Raw genomic sequence first — 27280 nt, 5'->3', positions numbered from 1 at the left:
TGGCCTTAGGTTTCCCTAAAAAAAAATGAGGCTTGGCTCAAACTACATGATAACAACCCAATAGATTGTTTAGCAGATTGTTTTACAGGGGAAATCAGGTTCATTTAGTTTGAGTCAGTAATACTATTACTAGTAGAGATCTGCAAAGTTAGGCCCGACCCGTGCCAGGCCCGAACGGGTTTCGGGCCGGGTTCGGGACTACCTTTTTGAAAAAAATTCGGGTTCGGCTTGGTCGGACCGAATATTTTTAAAAAAAAATTCGGGCCGGACCTTGAAAAAAATTTTTTAAAATATAATTAATAAATTGGGTCCAATTCTTTTTTTGTGCAATAAAAATATTTCATTTTATTTGCAGAAACTAGACGGAAATTCTCTTTTAAGACGTCACGAGTGCGTTAAGAATGACGATTCCTCTATTCCCTAAAATAACTAGATACATTCAAAAGAAAGCCATATATATAAATTCTAAGAAAATATGTGATACCATGATCTATTAATGCGCCAAGGACATGCGTGCCTTTGATTCGATAATTGGAGATGACTTTATAAAAATGGCTCAAGATTTTATTCAAATTGGCTCCATTTACGGTAATATTGACTGTAGCGAAATTATTCCCCATCCAACTACTTTATCGAGAAATGCTGATAGTTATGACGGATCGAATTAGAACAAATTTGGTTAATAAAATACATGTTCAATTATTTGATAAAAAAGTGCTCTGCCACCACTGATATGTGGACAGATTGCTTTAAAAAGTTTTCCTATTTAACTTGTTTCAATTCATTATATCGAAAGTGAAACCTTATATAAACATGTTTTATTTACGAGTAAGTTTAAAGAAGAGAAAAAAAACCGTCGCGAACATACATAAGGAAATGCTACAAAATTTTGCTGCAATTGGGATAATTCCCGGTCAAGTGAAAAATATAATATTTATAACTGATCAAGGAGCTAATATAATTAAAGCCCTAGAAAAATACACCAGATTAAATCGCAGCGCACATCTGTTAAATACAGTTCTTCGAAATACCTTTAAAAGGAACAATCTTTGAAAATTATCGCTCCTAATATATATATCAAACCCTTATTTCTGCTAAAAAAATTAACCGCGTATTTTAAACAAAGCGGCATGAATCAATATTTAGACAAAACATTACAACAAGATATCGAAACAAGATGGAATTCAAAATTATATATGTTGAAATCTATTTTATAACCAATATGATGACATTGTCAATTTTTTATCATCCAAAGGAGATATTAATAAAATGGAAAACTTGGAGAAATCTATTTTAAAAAATTTGATTGATATTTTACATCCTTTTGATAAAGCTACTAAAGAACTAAAAGGAGATATTAATCCTACTATATATAAAGTACTGCTATGCTTTAATAATACTCTTCACGAGGATTTAAATGATACTTTTCAAAACAATGAAATAAAACAAATAAAAACCAATTTTAAAATTTTTTTATTATCTAAATTTAAAATCAATATTTTGCATAAAATAGCGACATTTTTATGCCCCAAATATAGAAAATTAAGAACGTTATCATCAATGGAAATATTAGAAGTAGAAAATTCAGTCAAAAATATAATTAATTCTGAAGAATATTGTAAACCTTCAATTGATATTATAGATTTGTAGATACAAGGCGTTTCTCAAATTATGGAATCTCCTAAAAGATCTAAAGGTACACTTAAAATTGTTCTATTTATCTTATTTTTATATATCAGACAATGACTATGAAAGATGGGAGGACAATGAGGAAGAATTTGAAAAAAAAAGAAACAGATGAGCTTGAAATTTATAAGAATTTGAATATAAAAGAGAATATAGAAAATATAGATCCAGAGAAAGATATATTAAAATGGTGGAGCAAAAATGAAATTAGATTACCTAAGATGACAAAATTGGCTAGAAAAATTCTAGCTATTCCTGCAACTTCCACAACGTCAGAGAGAACTTTTACAAAGACTGGAAGGCTATTAGAAGAAAGAAGGAATAGACTGAAACCTGAAAATGTTGATGCTTTGATATTTTTTAAATCATAATTATAAATATGAATCTTAATATATAGTTGTGTAATTTAACGTTATAATTATTATTTGTTGTTTGGTTTATAGGTAATTTTGATAGTATTTTAAAATAAATGATTAAATACTAAATAAATTGTCTGTCTAGTGCCTACTAAGAAAATACAAAATGTTAAATATAAAAAATAAACTAAGAGCTAAAAAAAAATTAATTTCTATCGGGCGGACAAATAATTTTTACTTTGGGATGAATAAAAAAAAATTCGGGTTCGGGTCGGGCCGGGCCGGGCCGGCAAAATTTCCTTAAAAAAATTCGGGTTCGGGTTCGGGCCGGGTCGGGCTTAAAAAATTAGGCCCGATACAGATCACTTACTAGCATTTGAGAAAATAAAAATAGTCAAAATTTAACTATTAAAAGTTACTGTGTCGACAATAATTGCTCTATGTCTTATGATGTGTAACAGCAGGGATCCAACCCGAACCGTTAAACCGGTATTAACCGGCATTTCTAATCGAATCTGAACCTAACCTAAAGTGCTACAAATTTTCTCAGCCGGTATTAACCGGCATTTTTAATCGAATCTGAACCTAAAAAGTGCTACAAATTTTCTCACCGAATCTGAGCCGAACTGCTAGAATGCTTATGAACCTATTCTAACCTCATGATTTTGTGCTTATAAAATAGTATGAAAGTTTTTTCTAGTATATTGCTAAAATTTTAACCTATATTCGAATTGTTTTAAAGTTTATTATAAATCAATTTTGATTGATAAGTGTCAGTCACAATTTTTCTAAGATTAGTATATTATAGTTTTAAAATATTTTTAAGCTTATAATGCCTAAAGATAAATTGAATCCAATCCAATATATAAATTATTCACATGTAGTATTATATATGACACATCAAAATGTAGTATTACTGATTGTGACACAACTATGAGAGGCACAACGGAGTAAATCTTCAGCGTCACTAAAAAAAAAGAAACCACCCTCTAGAACTCAATGAAATCAAAATATCGTAAAAAAAAACATATAATTTGAATGAGGATTTTATGCAAAAGTGTTCAAACCGGTTTTTAGAGGTTCGAACAGAACCTTTATTTATCCGAATTTGAATCTAAATCGAACCGATATTCGTTTTGGTTTGGATCCATATGCAACAGCATCATAATATGCCTGTCTGGTGTTAAAAAATCTTTACATTTTATCAGGAAAATTCGAGAATCTTTTTAAAATCATGGTGGGGGAGTTAAAAAGTGTTGGAATAAATATATATATCCATTTATAAAAAGGTCATCAAATGCCAACTCCGACATTATAATAACTAAGTATTGCTTTATTCTACTTTCAAACATTGGCTTACGACCAGGGTTGCTAGGTCAAAATTTTCAAATATGCGGGAGAAATTTGGTATTATGCGGGAGAAATATGAAAATTGCGGCAGAATGATAAAAATTGCTAAAAAAAAATATTTGCGAACCGGCCGGGATTTTGAATCGACTTAATTATCCGCCTATTATTTTTATTAATTAGTTTATATAAATACAAAGTCGGTAACTATTTTTCAAAATAAAATAACATCCTGATTTATTAAAATATATTATTTAACAACGATCTTTTTTTAAATATAAAAGAATGTAAACAAGATAAAATTTTATTTAAAAAAAAACGATTTTAATTCTACAATTAAAAATATATTTTATGCGAATGTCCCGCAAAACGACCGCAATTGGAAATCTACCGTGTGTGTGTATAACATTATAGGGATAGGCGCTTAATTATCACTTATCACGTTTAAATACATAATAAGGTACTCCAAAAATAAGAAATAATATAGATACAACTACAGTTGTGGCAATTGTAATCACTTATCTTGTAGTACAACATTCACAGAGATACTTATCATCAGAAAGTATGTAGAAATTTTTAAATCAATGTTTTAGGACCTATATCCAGGAGGTCAATTCCTGACGATTTGAAAGATGGGCATACATATGATTCTAACAAATACATCTAATAAGGAAAATATTAAAATATTTCCCTTGATCCTCCGCTATTTCAACAAAATTAAGGTCGTTTCAATAAAACTATTAAATATTTTCCCCTCAAATAGTGAAAAATCTAAAGACATGGCTAACCATAATGGTAAATATATGAGATTCGAGATTATCAATAAATTGCATGTCAGCTTTCTGATCTGATAATGCCTCAGTGAATTTGGTAAAAACAGAATGTATTTACAGAATTGAGTCAGCACAATTTTGGTTGCGATACGTTCCTAATACCTGCCATCGATTTTAAAATTTTAAAACCTTTAAAAAAATATTTCATAAATAAAGATTATAAAAGCTATCCTAACATTTTGGAAATTTTTTTCAATAATGAATGGCAGAGGTATATTTAGGAATGATTTCAACATGTAGGAAATCTGCTACATGCTGTTAATGTGTAGTTGCAATCAGAAGAATCTTAACAAAGATTCACAAAATTATGCTGCAGATGTGTTTATCATTACAGTTAAAAATTGACAATAAATTTTATGGCGCCATTGCTAAAACTTAATTACATTTTATTTGAGATTTAAATAATAGAACTAAATGTTTACCGTCGTTATTGAGATATTTATAAAATTCCTGGTATGACATATTATATATTTGTTTAACCATTAACTCGGCCTCTAATGTTGTTAAAGCAATCCGATTTCTCTACTTTTTCCAGGCAGTCCTCATCAGGCTAAAAATGCGCTCGGATGAGGCATTAGAATGAGGTAAGGAGATGGCATACTTGAATATTTTTTCCAAGCATGGGGATTTATCGTTATTACGAAAAAATTCTCCTCTGCTTTTAGACCTTCAAACTTTAAGTATTTTGGCGAATCATAAAAAATAGGGAGAATTACAATCTCCTCAAACAAGACATCAATGTCTTTCGGTATTTTTAATATATTTATTAAATTATAAAAACCATCAATTGATGGTTTATGTTTCAAGGTCATAATATTTATACATTTGTAAATAGTTATTAAAATCAAATTTTGATTGTAAATATTTTAAAATTGTCTTAATAAAAATATCTGCTTCTTTTAAAAATGTATTAATTCGAGTATTATTTGAACATTTTAATATAATATTTTTAGCAATAGCGCCATAAAATTTATTATCAAATTTTAACTGTAGAGATGAACAGAGCTGTAGCATGATTTTGTAAATCTTTTTTAATAAAGAATAGTTTGATTGCAACTGAATATGCATGAAATAGATTTCCTACATGTGAAACTTATTCTAAATAAGTTTCTGCCATTTCATCTTCAAAAAAAATTTTCAAAATTTTAGGACAGCTTTTAAAATTTTTATTTAAGAAATATTTTATTAAGGGTTCGTAAAATTTTAATTCTACAATGGCAGGTATTAATGATAAGCACTTGATAGGTACATATCGCAACAATTCACACCATTCCAAGTCAGACACTTCACCAACTCTTTTAATTGATGAACAAAATTCGTTAAAATATTTCATCACAATTTTCGACATCCAACATTCATTGCCTTCTTGCAAGAATTATGTAGTATATGGCATATACAGCCAATTGGTATTAATTCATTATTGTGCTTCCTCAATTCGGTAATTTTGGTTTTGGCTAAAATTTACAGAGGCATTATCAGCGCAGAAAGCTGACATGCAAATCCTTGATAACCCTGAATCAGCTATATTTACCATAATGTGGCTAGTTACATCTTTGGATTTTTCACTATCCGGGGAAAAAATTTTAACAGTTTTATTGAAATATTCTTATTCTTGTTGAAATAGCGAAGGATCGAGGGAAATGTTTTAATATTTCCCTTATTAGATGAGTCTGTTAGAATTGCATATGGATGCCCATCTTTCATATCGTCTAGAATTGACCTCTAGGATTCAGGTAATAAAACATTTTGGTTCATTTTTGTTCTGCCACAAGTAAGGTTTACACTTATAGTAAAGTCGTTAAATATCATGAAAAAAAGATTCGACCCACATTGTGATGATATAGCTCTGTGAATGTTGAACTACATGATAGATGAATACGATTTCCGCAAATGTAGTTGCATCTGTATTATTTATTATTTTTGAGAATATTTTTGTATTGCAATCGAACTCCCCTGTACTGACTTATATGAATGAAATGATGTTGATTTATTATTGGATAAAAATAAAAATAAATTTACAAACTAGACATGTTTTTCGAATAAATATTTAAAATTTATTATAAAAATATAAAAATAATCAATTAATGTCTCACAAAATTATTATTGATATATTAAATACGTAAAAATATTAAAAAATTGCTGTAGATTTTTGCGGGAGATTTCCAATTGCGGTAGCTTTGCGGGAGAGAGATATCGGCGTGTAAACTAAAAAATTTCGGGAGTCTCCCGCTGATGGGGGGGGATATGGCAACCCTGTTTACGACCCACCACGTTAACTATGCAGATTTCCTTCCTCGAATAATTATACCGGTTTGTTTTAAAAGATGCCAGCAAACCTTGTTACAGAAAAAATAAATTAAGTTATCAAGGATGACTTATAGAAACCTAACCTATTTGGTTATTTATTGATAAACTATTTTTATTTGCGAAGTATATTTTCTATTGTATTACATCCTCCCCCTAAATCATTTAAGGAAGATCAAGGTAAGTCAAGGACAGTATTAATAAATTTTCCAACAATATGCATCCTACAATTTTTTTATAGCAGAATTGTATTATAGTATGTTATGAAAAATGTTTTATATATTCTTTAGTTAAATATAGTGTTATCTCTTAGGTTATATAAATACAATTAATTTTTTTAATGGTAATTTATTTTTCCTAACTTTTTTCCAAGTAGGTCTTCGTAGCATGTGTAATGTTTTTGAATTCTTTTCTTTTGTTAGTAATTGTGACAAATCTGTGTTATATGGTTCCTATTCATATAATATTTTTCCTATTCCAGATAAATTTGTAATGTGTATATGTTTTATTATTCATATTTCGTATTCTAGCATTTAGAATATTATTGGGGACTTGACGTATAATATATTCAACTAATTGAATTTTTCTATATTTTGTCTGTTAATAGGGTAAAATGTCACATTTTTATACAGTACAAGATTAGAACTATATTATAAGAGTATTATATCTTTGTGTTATAACGGAGACACTCATTTAGTTACAAAGTTTAAATTTTTTTGTGCTTTATCTTGTTATCAGTTAGATTTCAAGTCTACCATTAAGTTGACATTGCCAGCTTTAAACATACCATTAGAAACATATCGATTTGCCCTGAGTATCATATTTTCATAAGGCGGCAATTTTTATAATGACTTTAGTCGATCTAGCATCACTCCAGGATTTATTGTGGATATTTTGTATTATTTTCATAATTAATGTTTTTCTCCCATTTGATCTTGTATATATAGTCCAAACTTTCCCCCTCCCATAATAACCTTGATAGTCAGATTTTGTAGTTTTTGTGTTGAATCAAAAATAAGGCATAAATAATCCGTGGGGTTTAATATTATAATGTTCCCAAATGATTTCCCATCGTTTTTCGTACCGTTACTTTTTTTATTAATCTTTTTGCGATGTGGTTTATGAGATGACTATAGTACATATGACTTTAAGCCAATCTCAATCAATATCTTTTCTGATTTTAAACTTGCATGAGGTATCTCGACTAAATTTTGTTAAACTATCACATATGTTTCATCATAAAATAGGAAAACTGCCTATTTAATCATTCAGATAGTGATTATAATATATTATATAATATTTTTCAGACACAACAATGGCAATACCATACACCCATAGGCCCATTTATTCTAAATTTAAAATTACATATAAAGATAGCATTTTATTTACATAATGATATTTTGTAATGTGAACAATTTTGGTAAACCGTAATTATAATTGGAATATATTTTGACTAATGAATTTTAAATAATCCTTATGTAAATTTATATGGCTAAGAAGAAAGTAGATAAAATATATATTACAAAAGTATAATTTTTTACATGATAATTTATATATTATTTTTATTATGCTCTAGTATTTTCCAATAAAGAAATTCTTACAATATGTAGTGTCTCATTTATTGCACTGACAGCTTTTGTTTAATTAAAGCAAATAAAAATTGTATATTAATTATTAAAAAGGATGGCACAAAAACTGGAAAGTAAGGATATTACAATAGTTACAGCGTTTGGTCATGGAAAGAGCACTTAGAAGTTGTCAAGGAACCAGCAATTTGCAAAATATTAATATAAATATTAATTATTATTTTGATAGTGAAAATATGACAATGACAACGCATGAGAAGAGACTTATAAACAGAATGTACAAAGTGTGATGTTAGTGTTGCTAAACGACTCAATTTGATTATTTTTAAAAACAGCGAACACAATATTTTATCTAAAAAAATATTATGTAAGCCTAAAGATTCTGCTAATAGATGGCACATAGATTTGAGCATGTATTGGCGAAATATCGACGCTTAGGCGGTATTTATCTGGCTATAATGTTTAGCATCTTTAAAAATCGGCTCAAATCGACCGTTTAACAACACTATGTGATGTCATAAGTATAAAGAGGAAAATTTCTAACTTTAAAAGATTGTATTCGATTCGACAGATATCATAAAGTGGACTTAATGGTGAGACGTTTAAAAGACCGAAAATGCATAATAAATTAGACGGAAATCGGTGAATCCCATAAAATCATCAGAGAAAAATTGCTGATAAATGACCGAGTAAAGTAAAGGAGATTAGTGTTTTATAAATTAATAATTTTTGATCTATCTGACTTAAAATTATTTATTATAAATTGGACTTTTTTATATAATATATTTTTAAATAGTCAATAGGTAAATTTTCTAAAAAGGGAGTATATTATTACTTAAAGGTATTTTAACTATAATAATTAAACTAGAAGATTTGATGGAATCGTTATATGTGAAGTCCATTACCTCTAACGTTAAAGAATTAACAGATGCTATATTTACCTCATTTCCATCAAACTGGAATAGGTTACATTGGAAAAAAATTTATGAGGAGTCCTTTACATGTTTGTGGACAAGCCTCACATACTTGTACTCCAGCGGTAAACTGTTATTTACTATAGGCTAACACTAATAAAATGAGTTGAGAAAGCAAAAGCTCATACCCGGGAATTAGCAAATATTTAATTACTTTATGAAGTTATGGGGTAGGAGAAGGGCTGATTTTAATTTTAAATGTCTATAAATAAGTAAATTCTGTTGGTGTTTATGTTAGTAATATGAATAATTTGAAAGTCTTGCTATCAAGTTGACCATCTAAAACATATATATTTAAACAAATAATTAATATGTTTTTAATCTCTATTGAAAATTCATTTTTTTTTTCGAACTGTAGACCCTCAAAGTTCAAATCTTTATTTTTTAATTTTTTTTTTCGATTTTAAATGAACTGACGATAAACTATTTTATAAACTACATGTGTTAAATGGTACCTCTATCCATTTTTGCAGCCGCGGTTTTTAAATTTTAAAATTTGTTCACAAATTTTTAAATGTGGATCAGAATTAGGACGTTTGATGCAAAAAGGATGGAAGTTTTTGATGGCCTAAGCAAGCTGACTAAAATTAAGGAACTCAAGATGAGAATATCGAAAAAGTTTTTGATTGAAGTTGATCATCAACGTTTATTTTACAGAGGGAAACAAGTATTTATTTTATCTTATATTTCTTTATATGACATTCGAGGAGTCTATATTTAAATAAATTAAACCACATATATATTTTAAGCTCGAAGATTCATATTCACTTTATGATTACGAAGTGGGTTTAAATGAAATCATACAATTGATGGTTAAAGAAAATATCCTATCCTCAATTGACAATCCTAAAGCAATATTAAATGAAGTTATAATACAATTAAATGATGGATTTTATTTTGTATTTTAATATTTTAGGAAATTGATGATAACAATATAGCTGACAAAGAAATCGCAAGCATTATACAATTAAATAATTCAGGAGATTTTAAAGTTAATTTTTTTTATCCACTAAATATTTATGAACAATAATTTAGATAAAAGATGCAGTTGATGTAAAAGATGAAGATAGTGGAGCCTGGTTTGAATCTGTAATTATAAATATTTATCAAAAAAATAATATCCTCAATTCAATTTCGGAAACTATTATTAAAGTGCAATATATTGGGTAACATTATAATTTTATGGTATATTATTTTGAATATTTTTAGCTACGATAAAATAGTCGACATACCTATAAGCAATGAAATGACTAACACAATCAGGTTTAGGTCTTCTCATCTTTTAAGCTTGGATTCATTAAACATTGGCCAAATTGTATTAGTTAATTACAATATTGATAAGCCTCAGGATAGAGGTTATTGGTATGAATGTTCTGTTTCTAAGAAAAGTATGAGCAACAGAAGAAAAGATCTATATGTCGATATAAATCTAGGGTATTTATTTGTTTATTTCATCAATACCATTTTTTTCTGATACTAATACTTCTTAGGCTAATACCACCTATACTTAGAATTTACTGGAAAACAAACACTAAAACAAACTTTATTTTAAATTTACAACTTCTTTTTTTTTACCTAAATGTATTAAAAGCCTTTTAAATTATTAAACAGCAGTTTGACAGTCTTAGAAAGCATAAGAGGGGGGGGAGGACTTTTTTAAAACTATTTTATTAATTAAATATGGTCTACAAAATTAACAATCTTTACTATGAATTTAAAAAATATTTGATAATTTTTGCAAGAAAATATAATTTTGTTAGATTATCCTTTAGAGGGTTAGATAATCTGGTATTAGCAAAAGATAAAAAGTACCCAACACAATGAGTATGGGTCCAATACTAAACTTTATATGGTACATATCTGATTATAATCATTTAAATTTAAAATTCAATATAATATTGTCATTTATTTTATAGTTTTAATTCAGTATTTACAAAAAAAAATATTTTATTAAAAAAACACAATAAAAAGGAACGATGAACAATTCTTAACAAACTGTAAAATCCAATTTTGCGAGGAAATCTATGAGATAAACAAATCAAAAACTCAGGATCAAAATGATACCACTGAACACGATTCAATTAAACCTATAAGTACATTATAATGAGAAAATATACTATATTCAAGACAGAAAATTCTAGAATCAAATAGTGACATATTATAAATAATCAATGGAATATGATTATAAAAAATAGCTAGAATACTTCCCGAGGTTTTCGAAAAGCCTCTTTATTATATATTTCATTTTGACCATAGTGATATTTTTTATAAAAAATATTTTCAATTTACATGGAAACATATTTGAAAAATGGCTCAAATTAAACTATGTATAATATACTGGTGATATCCAAATTTCATATAAGGTTTTTCTGAATTTACTGTTATAAGATTATTATGGTTTTGGGATTATATTTAGCGCAATATGCTCCCTTCTGTCTATAATGTTTATTATATAATATATCATGAATAGTACCTTTTGCAAGTGTATCAGATCCTTTCACTTTGATCAAGGATGTATCTACTTTAGCAAAATAGGAACACGATTCAATTTATCAATTACCCAACAACACTTCTTAGTGTTTAATTGTAGTGGATTCATAGATCATGTGACTAGAGATAATTTTATCAAAAGCATTAATATAATTATTTATTGATTTTAAAAAAATGACTTTAATTTTTTACAATAATTTGAAAGTGTAATTCATTATGTTACGCAGTTAAGTAATAATCAAAAATTTTATGGCATGGGAATAGCTGAAATATGTTTTTCATTTTTCCTAGAGGTGTTGAAAAGAATTCGAATTTTCCGTATTTATTTTATAGAATCGGAAAATTCTATTTATTTATTTTTTGGAAGAGCATAATATATTTCAGTTTTCACATTTATTTTTAAATATATAAGTTTTTTTTAAATGAATTAATCAATTATTGTGTACAATAGCATGATCAATTTTAATATATCTAATTAGTATCATATGCTCTTTCTTTTTAAACACCTAGGAAAATTGAAATATGGTTGCGATAAATGCAAAGATGATCCGAAGAAGAACTGCAAAGATTGCCATTGCACGGTTTGTGGCCGGAAAAATAATTTGGACAAACAGATCATGTGTGACGAATGCGACCTAGCCTACCATTCCTACTGTCTGGAGCCTCCTATGCACCCAGACGATTTCCCTCTATCTGACGAAGATTGGTTTCAAAACTAAATTAAAATAATTTGCTAATATTTTTTATATTTATATTTATATCTTTAAAAAGAAATAATTTTCTTCATTTCGCAAAAAAACCGGGTTTTTTACAAACGAAGCTAAGGAATTTTTATATATACGTCATTAAAATTTAGATTAAAATTTTTTTAAATATAATTATGGTTCCTTTTTGGGAACACAATTTTGAAATTGTATTTTTAATTTTCATAGTGTTTCAAATGAATAAAAATTTTAAAAAAATTTATGAGATGTTTCACCTATAATTATCAAATTTGAGTTTTTTTAAAATAAACTGATCTTTTTATCTAAACTGCTTCTGAAAAAATTTTAATAGATTCAGAAAATATCTCAAGTGGCAAAAAAAATCTTCTCAGCCAAAGATCTAAATCTTTAATATTTTATCTTTTATTTTCAAACCTTATCTGCATTAAATAAACGATTCGTATGAATTTGTAAAAAAAAAAATACAGGTATTGTCCCGCATGCAAGCTGGACTCCGATGAAATCATAAAGCCCGGAGATGGCGGAAAACTGTTGAAGTCTATCTTAAAGGTATATATATGCAAACCTTTTTATATTTAAATAGTATATACAACAGATAATCTGAAAGGCCCCATCCATTAAGATTTTTTTTGAACAAGTAGCCCAATCTGGCACTTTGAAATTTTATCCAAAAATCAGAGATTTGTGAGGCCTGACTCCATTCTATTCTCCTCTGTACACGAATTGCCAGACTCTACCCTTTTATTTTTTCAGAGTTGTTAAAGGATCTAGATATAAAAATGTGGTATCTGTATCTAGATATATTTTTGATTAAAATATCTGTATCTAGATATTATTTTAGACGATGTATCTGTATCTAGATCTTAAAAAGTATCTTTTATCAACTCTGATTTTTTTTTTGTACGTATTTCCTAGCACGTTATGATATTTTTTATAAGGGTCGGGATTTCTAGGAGTCTCTAATTCACAATATTTAAATGGAGGTATCCAGCAAACAAAGATAGCCTATTAGTTTTATCACTCAACTAAAAAATAATCATTAAATTATTTAATGTTATCTTTACACCTATTATTATAAATTACTTCCATTTTTGTTAAATTACATTAAATCCAAATAACATATAATAATAATAATACCTAAACTGATGACGCATTCATGATGATCCATTTGAAGGCGTAGTTGAATGCAAATCAGCTGGACTCGCCATTTTCGTAAACCATTTTTTGGCAATTATTCTCATGTTAAGAACAGATCAGGCAATTTTAATAAAGTTAGCGTTCTGACATAGGAATAATTTGGCCTCTCGTTTAAAATGTTTTTGATAATGATATGAACAATCAAAAATGGCGTCCCCAGCTGTTTTTTCGTTGATGTATACTTTTAACGAATGCATCGTCAGAGTCTAGGTATTATGACATGTCTACTAGAAGAGCGAATTATAACTAACTAATTGAAGGCCTGATTTTTTGAAATTTCAATTATCTTATTTTCTTTTTAAAAAGCGTAAAAGAGATAAACGTTCGAAAACATGCAACACTTCCGGTAAGTTAAAGAGTTCCGCCAGTGAAGATGCCAACTCTGCCTCCGATTATTCGGCTGCTTCCGCGGGCGACGATTCTGATTCGGATACCGAATTTTATATTAGCACGAGAAATAAGCGAGCCAAAGATGCCCTAGCGAATTCGGCCAAAAGATTGCATTCTTCTCACGATTGGGGCAAGGTAAAATTACTTGGAATTTAAAATGCTGGACACAATTATTTTTTTCATGGTTTTATAATGGCATTATTTTAAAACATGTCAAGATCTATTCTGGAAATAATTCCTGTATTTTGGGAGGACTGAGGAGGTTATCATTCATTTCCCCCTCGACTAATAAGTAGCGAATTATACAATCTTTATTTAATCCTGTTGTTCATTGAATCGTCTTCAGATTCTCTGTCAATTGGAATATTCTCCTTTCACCTACCACTCATTCTCTGGTTCCTAGTCTTAATAACGTATAAAATCAACCCCACACCAAATCCACCATTTTCCTGTCATTTTATAATCATATGGTTGTCTTTGATAGAGAAATAATAATACTTAATAAGTTCTACTTGTACATGCAGAATTTATCCTTGTTTTAACATTCCAATTTTTTTTTAAGAAATCATATTATTTAAAAAAAAACACATCTGTCCTATAATAGAAGTAATACTTAGATTTAATAAGATAGATAACGAATCTCTTTGAAGTTAACATGCTAAATTGAGCTAAATATCGGATTGAGAGGGAGAGGTGAGGTCATGCAAAAAGTTATATACCTAAATAATTTATTAATAATTAAGGGTATGGCGTGCGTTGGTAGGACCAGAATATGTACCATTGTACCTTCCAATCACTTTGGACCTATTCCAGGTATCAGTGTTGGCACTTCTTGGAAATTTCGACTTCAGGTAAAGAATTTATTATATTATTTTTTTTTATCGCCATGAATGAATATTAACTCCGGAAGTGATCATAATCGTTTTTAATCTTATAAAAAAAAGCATTCCCGGGTGGAAAAAAAATTATTCAATATTTTTTTTTAAAAAAAATAATCTATGATGAAGGTATCAGAATGCGGAGTACATAGGCCTCACGTGGCGGGAATTCATGGAAGAGAAGAGGAAGGAGCTTATTCCATCGTTTTTTCTGGCGGATACGAAGATGACGAAGTTTTGATTTTTTTAATTCGTCACATATCATTATCCTCTTATAGGTGACACTCACATTTTTTTTTAGAGCCTAGTTGTGCTTGTGTGTAATTATATTGAGAGTTTCTAGAGTTTGGAATAGGTACCAGGAGAAACTTGTATTTAGTATTGTTGAAAAAAAATCGATCTGGGTCGATTTTTCAAAACCGGTCCGATAAATCGAGATTTGGCAAATGGAATTCTAAGCACTTCTGCTAGCTATGTGCAATCTTTTGGCTTACATATTGTTATTACCCGAATCGGACTTTTTAACGACACTACTTGTTCTTATGTTCCTCTAGGAAAACTAAATAATAAAATTATATTTATCTACTTTCCCAAGGTATTTAAATTTATAAAAAAAAATAAAATTATTATTATTATATGTATATATTGACGTTTTTACGATTTAATGTTAGGATTTCGGAGATGAATTCTATTATACCGGAAGCGGTGGAAGGGACTTGTCGGGAAATAAGCGGACAGCTGTTCAATCTTGTGACCAAAAACTTACTAAATACAACAAGTTTTATTATGCCCATCATTATATATTTTTTAAATGAATGAATGTCATTTAAGAAAAAAAAAATCGATTTTTTCGATGTTAACTATTTAACAACTTCATTTTTATAAGGAGGTCTTCTCATCCATCGAGTATTCTATTTTTCGTATCCTTCAAATATACGCCATTATTTCTTGATCGAATGTTTTTGTAATCACAATTGTTAACAGATACTTTTCAAATGCATCTCTAAAAAGATAACGATACAGATACCTTTTCTAGATATTTTAGATACAGAATTTATATATCCAAGTATCCCGTGAAAACTTTAGAGACCCTTTGAAGGATTTTGCAAATTTTAGATTCTAAAACTTTCTAATTTTTTTACTCGTTCAAGGATAGAATTACTTTCCCCGTTTTGGTACTAATCTTCAAAATTATGGAAGTTGATAAACTAGCAACATCACTGAGAAGTATACATGTATTTGGATACTTAACTCGTATTCTTCTTTATCGTTTTTTGTCGGTTCTCCAGATTTACCTGGGTAAGCCAGTTTTACCTTTTGTTCCCCTTAACCCCACCTTTTACTATCCTGGGCCCCGCTATTTGTCGCCCATTATCAATTTTATCACCAATATCCTATCTTCTGCCTCTCAACATGGCGGGAGGAGTGGCAACGTCTCTGAGCAGTTTCCGGAGGTCTAAAATGTTCCCTGTGATCTGGGATAGAATATGATCACCATTTCCACTACGGTGATGTAAAAGCCAACCTAAATTGGGGTTGATCTCAAGAGAAGGCATCCGATTGGGTGGTGATATTAGTTCCTTCAGACCAACCATACTGTAAAACATTATTTGCTATATTGGGGATCACTGAATAGAATTCAAAATAATTTTTCTTCCTATATCTGTAAGATCATTAGCCAAGAACTGTGACTGCCCCCTTAACGATAATATCGGCGGGGAGGCTAATAACTGGAGAGCCGGGTTGCCCCTTAGAGTCGTGCGCAATTACAAGGCTAGGAAATTCTCCAAATTCTCACCCAAAGAAGGCAATCGATACGATGGTATATACAAGGTTGATTTTACACATTTATTTAATATTTCATTTTTTTTAAAAAGAATTTTATAGGAGAATATTAAAATAATTGTACATTTCTTTTATTTTAAATAGGAGATCATCACAGTGTTAATGATACAAATAAAGGATTATTTTTTAAATTATATTTTAAATATTTTCGGTCGTTGATTTTTGTAAAAAAAAAAAATAGTGGATTTAGGACAATATAATACTCAGCCGACGATATGTTAATTTTGATTTTTTTTTAACCCCCTTGAGGAATGATATTAAAGGATATGGATGTTTTGATTAATTTATATTTATATATATATGTGTTCATCCAAAATTTAAGCATATTTAGCTGTACATTTAAAATTTGACCGAACCCAAGAAGCAGTTTAATGAAATTATGGCATCTTTAAAAAAGATATCTTAAAAAAAATGAGATTGGTTGCGATTGAAAAACGATCAACTAACAATAGATTTTTTTTTTTTAAATTGGCAAAAAAAATTTATATTGATTCTGAAAAAAAAGTCTAATTTTTTCCATATTTTTAGGAATAGGAAAACCACTAGTAAGCTCATTATTTTGGCCAGAATAATCCTCTAGATTTCGATCATATATGTCTAGAGACCTTTGTTTTTCTTCAATGAAAAAAATCTTCAGGCTGGCGCCTAATATTTTTCTGGATGAGAGTTTGTCGTTTTTTTAAAAAATAAGCTCAAAACGTAGCCGTTAAACAACACCGGTAAGAGGTTATCATCGTTTCAGACTTGGGGATAGTTTAATAGAATCTAATTATTACTGGAAATGTGATAAAAAAAATACATTAACAATAGTGTTATAAAAGTGTTTAAAAAAATTACTTTTCGAAAAATTCTTATCAATTTAGCGGATATTTTTAATTTATAGCGGTATAACAAGCACTAACCGTGTAAAAATGTGAAATATCTTGTATTTATGCTCTCAATGGCGTTTTTAGTCATTAAAATGAATTAAAAATTGAACACGCATCAGAGACCCCTTCCTAGTCCTTAAATTTTGATCAGGCCTGGCCATGGCCAGCAGTAAAAAAAAAAGTTCCAAAAAAACAATATTGAAGTATATTTAGGAACCAATCTTTGTTTACTTGGTGGTTGCTAAAGCCAGTAACATTGACTACAGTTCTTAAATGTATCTTCATTTTTTTAAAAAAAAGTCTACATTAATATTAATGTCATTGGTTTATACATGTATCCTTTTTTTTAAACATTATACTCTTATTTTGACAATATTACAAGTAGGAATACAATTTTAAAGAAGAAAAAAATATATTCTAAATGTAACTTGAGCCAACTGTTTTCATATAATAATAATAATAACTTAGCTGTCAAGTTAAATGTACGGGCTAATTAAGCTTAAATTATGGATGAATAATGAACGCTATAATTAATTACACTTTGAAACTTTCAAAAATATAGTAAGGGGTTTTTTTTTGCTTTTTAAAAGTGCCCACCTTTATTAACTCTGTGTATGACGTACTATTGTTAAAATATTATCATTGCACATAAGATAATTAATTTGATCATATATTCATATCCATGTTTTCATATACCCTTCCTAAGTCTATTCAAAAATACTGACTTGAACTTTATTTACCAAGTAATAATGTTAAAATAGAAAAACTGATTCATCTAAGTAAGCATCTAAATACCTTATTTCTTTATGTACTATTTAGGTTGTGAAATATTGGCCTCAGACAGGGAAAGCAGGTTACAAAGTTTGGAGATATTTGTTGAGGAGGGATGATACCACACCAGCCCCTTGGACCAAGGAAGGCAAAGCACTCGTTTCTAAACTCAATTTGACACTTCAAGTCAGTCGTTACTTAATTTCTTTATTATTCGCGTAATAAGAGATAGATGATAGATAGATTGATAGAATTGAATTGAATTGATAGATATTTTCTTATAATTTATAGCAGAAAAGTATGTGTATTATCTGAATCCTTAGATATTTTAGATCAAAATTTCACTCATTATTTATGGAGTTTTGTTGTTTCTTTATAAAGTTTAGCCTATTTCTTCTTAATACATTTTATTTTCCTGGATTACTTATTTAATTTTTACTTAGAACTTGTGTTAAATTGTCTATTCGAATCTCTGCTGGTTTGCTTAATTTTTAATCATATTCGCTTTTTTTAAAAAACTCAATTTTTTTTTATACAATTAATCTATAAATGAAATCTGTTTTTTATGAAAATAAAAAACAGATTTGTTTGGTTGGTATTATTTTTTAATCTTATCCTTCTTCAAAAACCCCAAAAAGTATCCAGAAGGTTATACCAAAGGCAATGAAGATAAAAAAGCGCTCCAAGAAGAACTCCTTAAGTCAGACTCCGATTCTAACCCAGGAAATTTAGCTAGAGACGAGACTGATATCAGGATCGACGCTGGCAAAGAAAACTTGAATGGCGATTCAAAACACAAATTGATGAAAGTCGTAGTGGGAGGTCTTAAAAGTAGAACTAGAAGGAGTAAAGGTTTGCCAGGTCCCGATACCCCTCTCTTGTGCGAAAACGATGCCACTGGCGATATTAAGATCGAGGCGGGTGAACGGGAAGACTCCGACGAGTGGAACGATATAGACGTTCTTTCCGACAACGACGGAGTCGATCCTAAAGATGCGAAGGGTGAATTGGAAACTAAAAATGAGAAAAGTATGATTCAACTTTTTTCCTGCTAGCGGACTGTAAAATGGACTTGAAACGATATAACAACACACAATAACAAAAAAAAATTTTTAAATCCTAATAGAAAATGACAAAAAAAAAAAAATTTTTAAAGAGATAGGCTAAAAAAAATTTATCAAAAATTCGACCTATACGAAGTTTTCTGATATATATAATTTTACGGGCACTCCAAAATATGTTTTGTAAAACTTTTTCACTACCTATCATTTATATTAAACGATCTCGATTCTTAACTGGTTGTGGCGCCAAATTTTGGGATCGAAAAGGTTGGCGGGAGATTTGGCTGAATTCCTTTATTGGACCTCCATTTTTTCTTGATACAGAATCCTTAAAAGTTTGCATTAATAAATATAATTCGACGTCCATGGCATTGAGTATTTGCGCCATTATTAATAAATCTCTCTCCGTTTGTAAACAATGTAAATTCTAAAATCATGTTTACAGATTTTGATAATTCATGTATCCTCTAGGAAAAAAAAAATTTTTTTTTTTAAATCGCTCATACAACTAAGGTATTATCAAGAAGGCACCTAAATTAGCGTTCACCTTTAAATTGCCCCCCGTTATCCAAAACACTATAGATGGGGATACATGTAATCGCAAGCTTTGGGTCTATTGCATGGAATTCCTCCAGGATGGCATCCAGGTATATTCAGCTGAAAATACTCCTAAATATTTTTATTTTTCTATAGTTGTTTTTTTAATCTTATTTAAGTAGGCGTAAAATAACTCCACAATGTCCTACATATAATTTTATTTATCATACATGGCAAAATAGGTTTTTTGATCATTCACTTTTATCTCACTAATCCATAGTGATTGACTGATGTCTTACATCCATATCATTTCATTGTCATAAGATATTAATCTACATTTAGGTTGCATTTCTAAGTGGAGACCGATCCCTTTTTAAGATGGAAGGTATCGGAATGGACGCAATATGAACATATATGTCACTTTTAATGAGATTGACTTTTGACGGAACGGAAGTAAAAAAAAACGGACCCGACTCCACTTTGAATGCAGCCTTAAACATTATTTGATTGACATTAGATATTATATAAAGTTATCATATAAAAATACACAATTACAACAGCTACGTCTAATTGATCTTTGTTGATTTCCATAGCTGCAGTATTATAGCTTATTAATCATATTTTTTTTTTAAATTATCATTTGATTCAGCCCTTCCTGCAAAGGGTGACAGAAAATTTCGAATGCATCTGCTGCAAGGAATTGATTTGCAATCCAATCACGACCAAATGCAACCACAATATATGCAAAGTTTATTTTTTTTTAAAAAAAAAAAAAATTTGTCAATCATAATTTAAAAAGTATATTTTATAAGCACAATGTTAGCGCCAATGCAACTTTAAATTATTGGTGTTTTCTTTTTTGAGTTAAATTTATTTTCCAGGAATTATATTCCATGTCAGGAATATGACCTGTGAATTAGAGATCTCCATCACGTGTTAAAAAACTACTATTAAAATTAATAACACGCTTCCTTATTATCTCGATGGTCAGGTGCATCTTAAATAAGGTTTGTTTTAGACATAGGAATAGTAATGATCATATGGGTAATCAAAATGGCATCCCCAGCTGTTTTCATTGATGTATGATTTTAATGGATGATGCATTGTCATATTATATTGTCATTGGTTTAGTTTAAAAAAATATTAAAAACACTATTTATAAGGGTCAACTATTTTTGAGTTGGGGTTTCCGGGAAGCGATAATAAGAGATTTTGGTCAGATTTGTAGGTTCGAGAATGTTCGGATTGTCAGCTGCTTTTAGGCTTTTACTAATTATTTGTATTTATGAGGCGTGGCGTTGTTGGCGGTCCAGACTATGTGAACACTTTTTGTAAACAAAAAGTAATTTATTTGGGACGTCACTTATGTCTAACTCATTCCTATTGGATCAAATTCTATCCACTAATATCAGCATAACAGAGTAGGATTAAGAAATACAAAAAAAAAATCAACAACCCAATTTTTGTACCAATACATTTTTCGCAAGAAATATTCTTATTTTCAGCATTAGGTTCAAAATTAGGACCTTCTCAAGCGGACCAAGAGATTTTCTTATTCTTTCCTAAAAACAATATAGAGATCTTTGAAAAAATTATGGATTCTTATTGGAAACTCAGCATAAAAATAGCATTCTTATATTTTTGGGTTTATTTTTATAAGATACATGATATAACAATCCATATATATATAAATAGTTCAAAATTATCTGAAATTCATAATATGATATTATGAATTTCTCTCTCTATATAATATATAGCTCAATTTTTCTATATTATTATATATTAAAGAATATTTATTTTTTTATTAAATTACATTGTTAGAATTTCGATTTACATTAAAAAAAAATAAACCTATCATTTTATATCAAAAATTATGAATATACGGAATTTAGAACAAATTAAAATAAATCAAATATGCTGGAGGGTGCGCCAAAGAGTCTCAGAAAAAAATGCAATTCTTTTTATAACAACAAAAATTTAATGATATTTTAAGAAGTCGCCTTTGAACATACTCGTGGTGAATGTGACATTTCCCAAATCTAATGCCAGAAAAAAGGCTATATCAGAGACGAAATCAAGATTAAGCGATTATAATACATTGATGGGTATGCCAAATAAGTCAACCCTTTAGCGAACATTACAACGGCATAAAAAAAAAATAAAGCTCAAGCATTATATTGCCTCCAATCCCGAAGGACGGATCTGACTTTTATATATCCGGGATGTTACCAGGGTAGGCTCGAATACGATTCCAGGCCTGGGAACGAAAATTTAAGATTTAGAATGTTAAGCACGAACGAAACTACTCGAAGGATTGTCAAGGTCAGATACATGGTGATGGTACCGAAAAAAAGGACTAGAATACTCACTTAATATCTCTGATATAGCTTTTCTGGCGTTACGTTCCGTGAGTTATGTTCAAGGGGGACTTCTTAAAATATCCTTAAATTTTTTGTTTGTTATTGTAAAAAGAATTGCATTTTTTTTTTGAGATTTTATTTTTGGCGCCACCTCCAGCATATCTGTTTCTAAATTTTCGTATTTTCATAATTTTCGATATAATAGGCTAAGTTTATTTTTTGACGTAACTCCAAATTCCTAAAATTTATATAAATCTTTGCGTAAAATATCAATAGATAGTTTTAAATATTTATAATAATAAACAATATAATAAAAACGTCACTCTTAAATGTTTATTATTTATCATTTTTTTAAGTGTCACGTGAATACCAAATTTTTATTGGCTGAATAGATAACAAATCGGAAATATAAAAAAAAAATAAACTATTTCACAAACTTTTTTTTAAAATTTTATAAGGAATGTTTGGAGAGAGCGTTCAAGGCTGATATACACAAATGTCCTACGTGTCGAATAGATTTAGGGAAAAATTACAAAATGTCGATCAACGAAAATCTGAGGAAAGCGTTGCTCCACCTATTTCCGGGTTACGATAAAGGACGATGAAAATCAAAAATCATTTTTTGCGAATCATAAACTTATTTTCTAAAAAAAACATATTTATTTTTTTTTTGTGGATTTTTATAGTTTAGATATTTTAGCCAACCAAAACGTAGTTACCTCTAGATTTTTTTTAATTTATGAATATATAACATTCGCGGTAAAAGTAGTGTTGTTGAACGGCGCCATTTTTTTTTTAAAAAAAACGGCTGATCTTAATATTCTGGGCATCGATATTACTCAAAAAGGTCTAGAGATTTTGTTCATGGATGGAAGAAAGGTGGTGAGATCTATTAACGAAATTCTGGGACCTTGCATAACATTTTTTAGGCTAAAATATTCGGTTAGCCGGTTTTTAAAAATTGAGCCGTTTAACAAACTCTAGTTAAAAAGTTATGAATAAATATATATTATTGTAACCGATTTTTATGTAAATAAAAATTTCGAAAAACGATTATTGGGTGTTGTTTACAATATGTGTAATTCTTTGATACTCTGTTTTGATAGGGCCACCATTTTTATTTAAGTATATCACGTTCCCCTTTATATTTTTCGAATTCTGAATAAGCTGTCTACCACCTTGCGCATGCGTATTTTATAAGATCGAGTTATGCAATTTATTTGTAAAAACTTCTACTTTCTTTGAAAAAACGTGAAACATATTTTCATTGGTTATCAGATTTATCATTTTTAAAATTTGATCAAATCACTTATGTAGGGATTGGAGAAAGATCAATATAGATTGATTAGAATGGGTTTCAATAGGGTTGGCCGTGATCTTATTGTAATAAATATTAGGGGATATAAAAAAAATACCAAAGTTGTAAATGTTTGGAATTATTGATATTTATTGAACCAATATATCGGAGACCTGCTGAGGTTACCAATTGAAACGGCCCGGCCCGGATTTTGTAAAAATTTAAGGTGACCCGGGCCCGGCCTGAAGGTCTCTGCTATATATATATAGATAATTTTGGTTCTCTCGTTAAATATCGAGGTAAAATAACCGTTTCTTTGTTAGAATAATAATGAAATCGTCCAAATTAACAAAATAAAACGATTATAAATTCAACTTTGTTTCTTTTAAATTTGGGAGGAAGTAGAAAAAAAATTGATTCCCTCTTAACGAGAATCCGATTCATAGTTTTGTGAAATGTTTTCCAATCCTTTTTCATAACATTTCCTAAGAATATGTATCATTTGCCGGATATGCTAAACGAGGCACGATCAACCAATCCAAATCTTTATTGATCTCGTTTGAGTTGTGTTATTGTTATTATCGTCCGTTTGGAATCGCCAATACGTGATACATTGATCAATCTTCAGAATAACGTGGCGTGGATTTTCAATACGCGGCGATGCTTTCGCCGTGTGATCAAATGTCTAGCCTCTGCTAATCTTTCGAAAAATCTTCCTTAGTTTGATAGAATTTGCTTAAAAACAATTTATTTTTTTTTAAAAAAACATAAATGATAAAAAAAAACTACCTATTTATAGCATTATTTGTTTATTTATTTAAATATATATAAATATATAAATCACCTTCCATATAACGTTTAGAATAAAAACTACCAAAAAAAATTTTCAGGTTAAAAGTCAAACAATATAATGATTTAGTGTGTTAAATGCCTTTCCTCGGGTAAAACGGCTATGGGTAAAACTGTTAAAATGTTTCGTTTGATAAAAATTAGTTTTTTAAAAAAAATACAATTTCGATACATTTTTTCAAATTGCCGCTATCTCAAAGAAAAGATTGTAATATCCGAATTTCCGTTCCGAAAATGGGCACATCCTACATGTTGCTAATTCTGATAATTGTGCGCCTCTAATTTATTTATATGTTGTTCGAATACAGGGATTCAAACCGAGCCTGGAGAAAAACCCGGGTTTTTTAAAAAATCCGAACCCGAATCGAAACCGGGAATTTTATTTGAAACCAGGGTTCAGTGTATTGTTTAAAATAATATATTTAAGATATTCGTATGATTTTAAATGAAAATTAATCGAAATTTTATAAATATTTTTAAATTTTCCAATTAAGCGAAGTGTTTAATAAAATTTTAAACAACAACTTAATTCATTTACGCCATTTTTAAATTTTTTTTTTTAAATTTATTTCCAAAGATTCCTATTGGAGTGTTAATAAATTTTAAACCAATTAAATTCATTTACGCCATTTATTTTTAATTTTTAACTTATTCTCGAAGATTATTAATTCGAGGAAAATGAAAGTGAACAAGTCAAAGTTAAAAATTATTATATCGGATATTTTTAATTTAAAGAAATACGTCGAAACAAAATTTTTAAAATTGATACATGACTGCTTTGAATTTTTAACTATATTTTTCCTATAAAATAAAAAAAATGAATTTTTTATACCAAAATTTATGTCTAGTTTTTAAATTATGATTTAAATAATAGAATTATTTATTTATTTTTTTTATCAATTCAAAAATTCTTAAACCAGAGCTGAACCCGGAACTGAACCCGGGTTGAAAAATATATCCGAACTCAACCGACCTTAAACCGAATCCGAATTTTAGGATTCAAGTTCACCAATTATCCTATATTTTTTCAAAATTAAATGCTTTGCGAAGCAAATATTTGTTTGTTTTTGTTTTATGAGTTCTGCTGATCGATGTGATTATTTAAAAAAGTAAATAAATTTTTTAGAAAAGTGTATTAAAAACAAATAATATTATTTAAAAATTTTATCAAATCTTATAAAAATAATTTTTTTTTTTAAATATAAAAAATGATAATTATATTTAGAATCATTATTTCCAGGAATTAAAATAAGCATTTGAAGGAAAATATCCGCAAGATTTTATGGTAACGCATAAAGCAGGGGCATTTCCCCTTTACGAATATTGTAACATGACTCCTAGAAAAGCGAAGCTGTCGCATATATCTTTGATTTGTCTAGTCTTGTTCCTTTATTCATTTAGTATTTGTAGGATTCATCTATGGTGGCCCAAGAAATTGAACATATCATTCGTTAAACACGAGGATTTTAGGCCAGAATTGTTATATACTTATTCATTTGTTTCATCAGGTGTTCGTAACATGAATAATTCATATCCTAATTACATCGAAAAACCGTCTATAATGCCAGTCACAAATATTACTAAAGACATAAATAAAACGACAATGACTTGTGATGTAGATGACAGATACATTGGATGGGAGGCGTTAGGGCGATTAGGTAATATAATGTTCCAATACGCCGCGATATATAGTCTGGCGAAGGACACGGGAAAAATTCCGACGATATTGGTAACAGATGGATATTTAGACGGGAAAATATTCTCCCATTATTTTAAGTTAAGTCATCGGGAAATGCTCAAATTGCCGATAACTTGTGATTACAAAGATTCTGCTTCCACTAGATCGAAGAGTGGAGTTAAAAAATTCGATCTTCCGGCATACAATACTTTACTAGTGGATAAAGTAAAAAAGGAGGGATACAATGTATTCACGGGATACCCTAAAACTCGTATAAATTTTTCGAAAAATATAAAGAGGAAATCAAAAGAGAGTTTACTTTCAGGGACAACATCAAATCGAAAGCTGACAAATTTTTGGAAAAAAATAAAAGCTAGTTATTTTGAGTCCCTTAACAGCCATGCCAAGTCAAATGACCGACATTTGGTATTCGTATCCATTCACGTTAGAAGAACGGACATGTTCAAATGGAATAGAGATAACCAAGGACATTACGGGATTGGCTTACATGAAAAAAGCTATAAATTATTTTAGGCGTTATTTTGGCAAGGATAACAAATCCCATAAATCTTCGAAACATCATTTCGCGTTTATAGCGTGTAGCGATGATTTAGAGTGGTCCCGCCAAAATTTGGGAAATATCGACAATATATATTTTTGCCCGGGAAGTTCGCCCATCGACGATTTAGCCATACTAGCATCTTGCAATCATACGATTCTAACACAAGGCACTTATGGATGGTGGGGAGCCTATTTGAGAGACTTGGGAAATGGTGGTGGCTTAACAATTTGCCCTTCAAATTTTCTAAAAAACTCATCCAATGAATTTCATAGAAATTTTTCGTATGATATTTATTATCCACAAAATTGGAAAGGTTTGCCGATATGAATATAATCAATTTTTGAGTAGGGGTTACGAAATTTTATCATAACAAATATACAATAAATTTAATCTTGATCATTATATTAGTAAATTTATTTAGTTATATTAAAAAAATTTTACAAATTATATTTTTTTTAAAAAAAAAATGGCATCCACTTGACACTTTCATGGTTACATATGGGGTAATATAAAATAATTTGGTTCTTATTTTAATAACAATTAGTTTTAAGTATTTGTGTCTTTAAGTGCAATTGGGTTTTTTTTTAAATTTATATTCCCAAAATTTCTGAACTTTTTTCAACGGAAGATGAGTTACGACTTGGCAGCTTTACAAATATTCTCTGGTTCTCCACTTCGAACTAAA

General features: G+C 29.1%; 2 protein-coding genes across 2 annotated transcripts; both read left to right on the top strand.

The window, feature by feature from the left end:
* The first annotated feature begins 9600 nt into the window (after nt 1-9600).
* On the top strand, nt 9601-22982 carry LOC135928872 (E3 ubiquitin-protein ligase UHRF1-like). The gene is made up of 18 exons (XM_065465336.1): nt 9601-9753; nt 9836-9952; nt 10003-10077; nt 10122-10252; nt 10296-10520; nt 11058-11179; nt 12087-12282; nt 12769-12850; nt 13961-14023; nt 14632-14739; nt 14896-15000; nt 15438-15544; nt 16437-16599; nt 18300-18437; nt 18890-19280; nt 19826-19959; nt 20499-20597; nt 22668-22982. Exons 1-18 carry the CDS (start codon nt 9601-9603, stop codon nt 22812-22814), a joined length of 2556 nt encoding a protein of 851 aa, XP_065321408.1. The 3' UTR covers nt 22815-22982.
* Nucleotides 22983-25637: 2655 nt separating this feature from the next.
* On the top strand, nt 25638-26922 carry LOC135928871 (uncharacterized). Its single transcript, XM_065465335.1, has 2 exons — nt 25638-26258; nt 26407-26922. Exons 1-2 carry the CDS (start codon nt 25638-25640, stop codon nt 26920-26922), a joined length of 1137 nt encoding a protein of 378 aa, XP_065321407.1.
* Nucleotides 26923-27280: the final 358 nt, after the last annotated feature.

Source organism: Gordionus sp. m RMFG-2023, chromosome 4 (genome assembly GCF_954871325.1).
Source record: "Gordionus sp. m RMFG-2023 chromosome 4, tfGorSpeb1-WG-v2, whole genome shotgun sequence".
In the NCBI taxonomy this organism is placed as follows: domain Eukaryota; kingdom Metazoa; phylum Nematomorpha; class Gordioida; order Chordodea; family Parachordodidae; genus Gordionus; species Gordionus sp. m RMFG-2023.
The sequence above is the reverse complement of the archived record's forward strand: the minus strand, read 5'-3'. Positions and strand labels throughout refer to the sequence as shown.

What these genes read in the sequence shown, in the direction of transcription:
- LOC135928872 (XM_065465336.1), top strand. Translation starts at nt 9,601, where the DNA reads ATGTGGATCAGAATTAGGACGTTTGATGCAAAAAGGATGGAAGTTTTT. An exon ending in CTTCTCACGATTGGGGCAAG is followed by an intron (nt 14,024 to 14,631) that starts GTAAAATTACTT and finishes TTAATAATTAAG; the next exon opens with GGTATGGCGTGCGTTGGTAG. An exon ending in CTTGGAAATTTCGACTTCAG is followed by an intron (nt 14,740 to 14,895) that starts GTAAAGAATTTA and finishes TCTATGATGAAG; the next exon opens with GTATCAGAATGCGGAGTACA.
- LOC135928871 (XM_065465335.1), top strand. Translation starts at nt 25,638, where the DNA reads ATGGTAACGCATAAAGCAGGGGCATTTCCCCTTTACGAATATTGTAAC. An exon ending in ATACTTTACTAGTGGATAAA is followed by an intron (nt 26,259 to 26,406) that starts GTAAAAAAGGAG and finishes AAAAAATAAAAG; the next exon opens with CTAGTTATTTTGAGTCCCTT.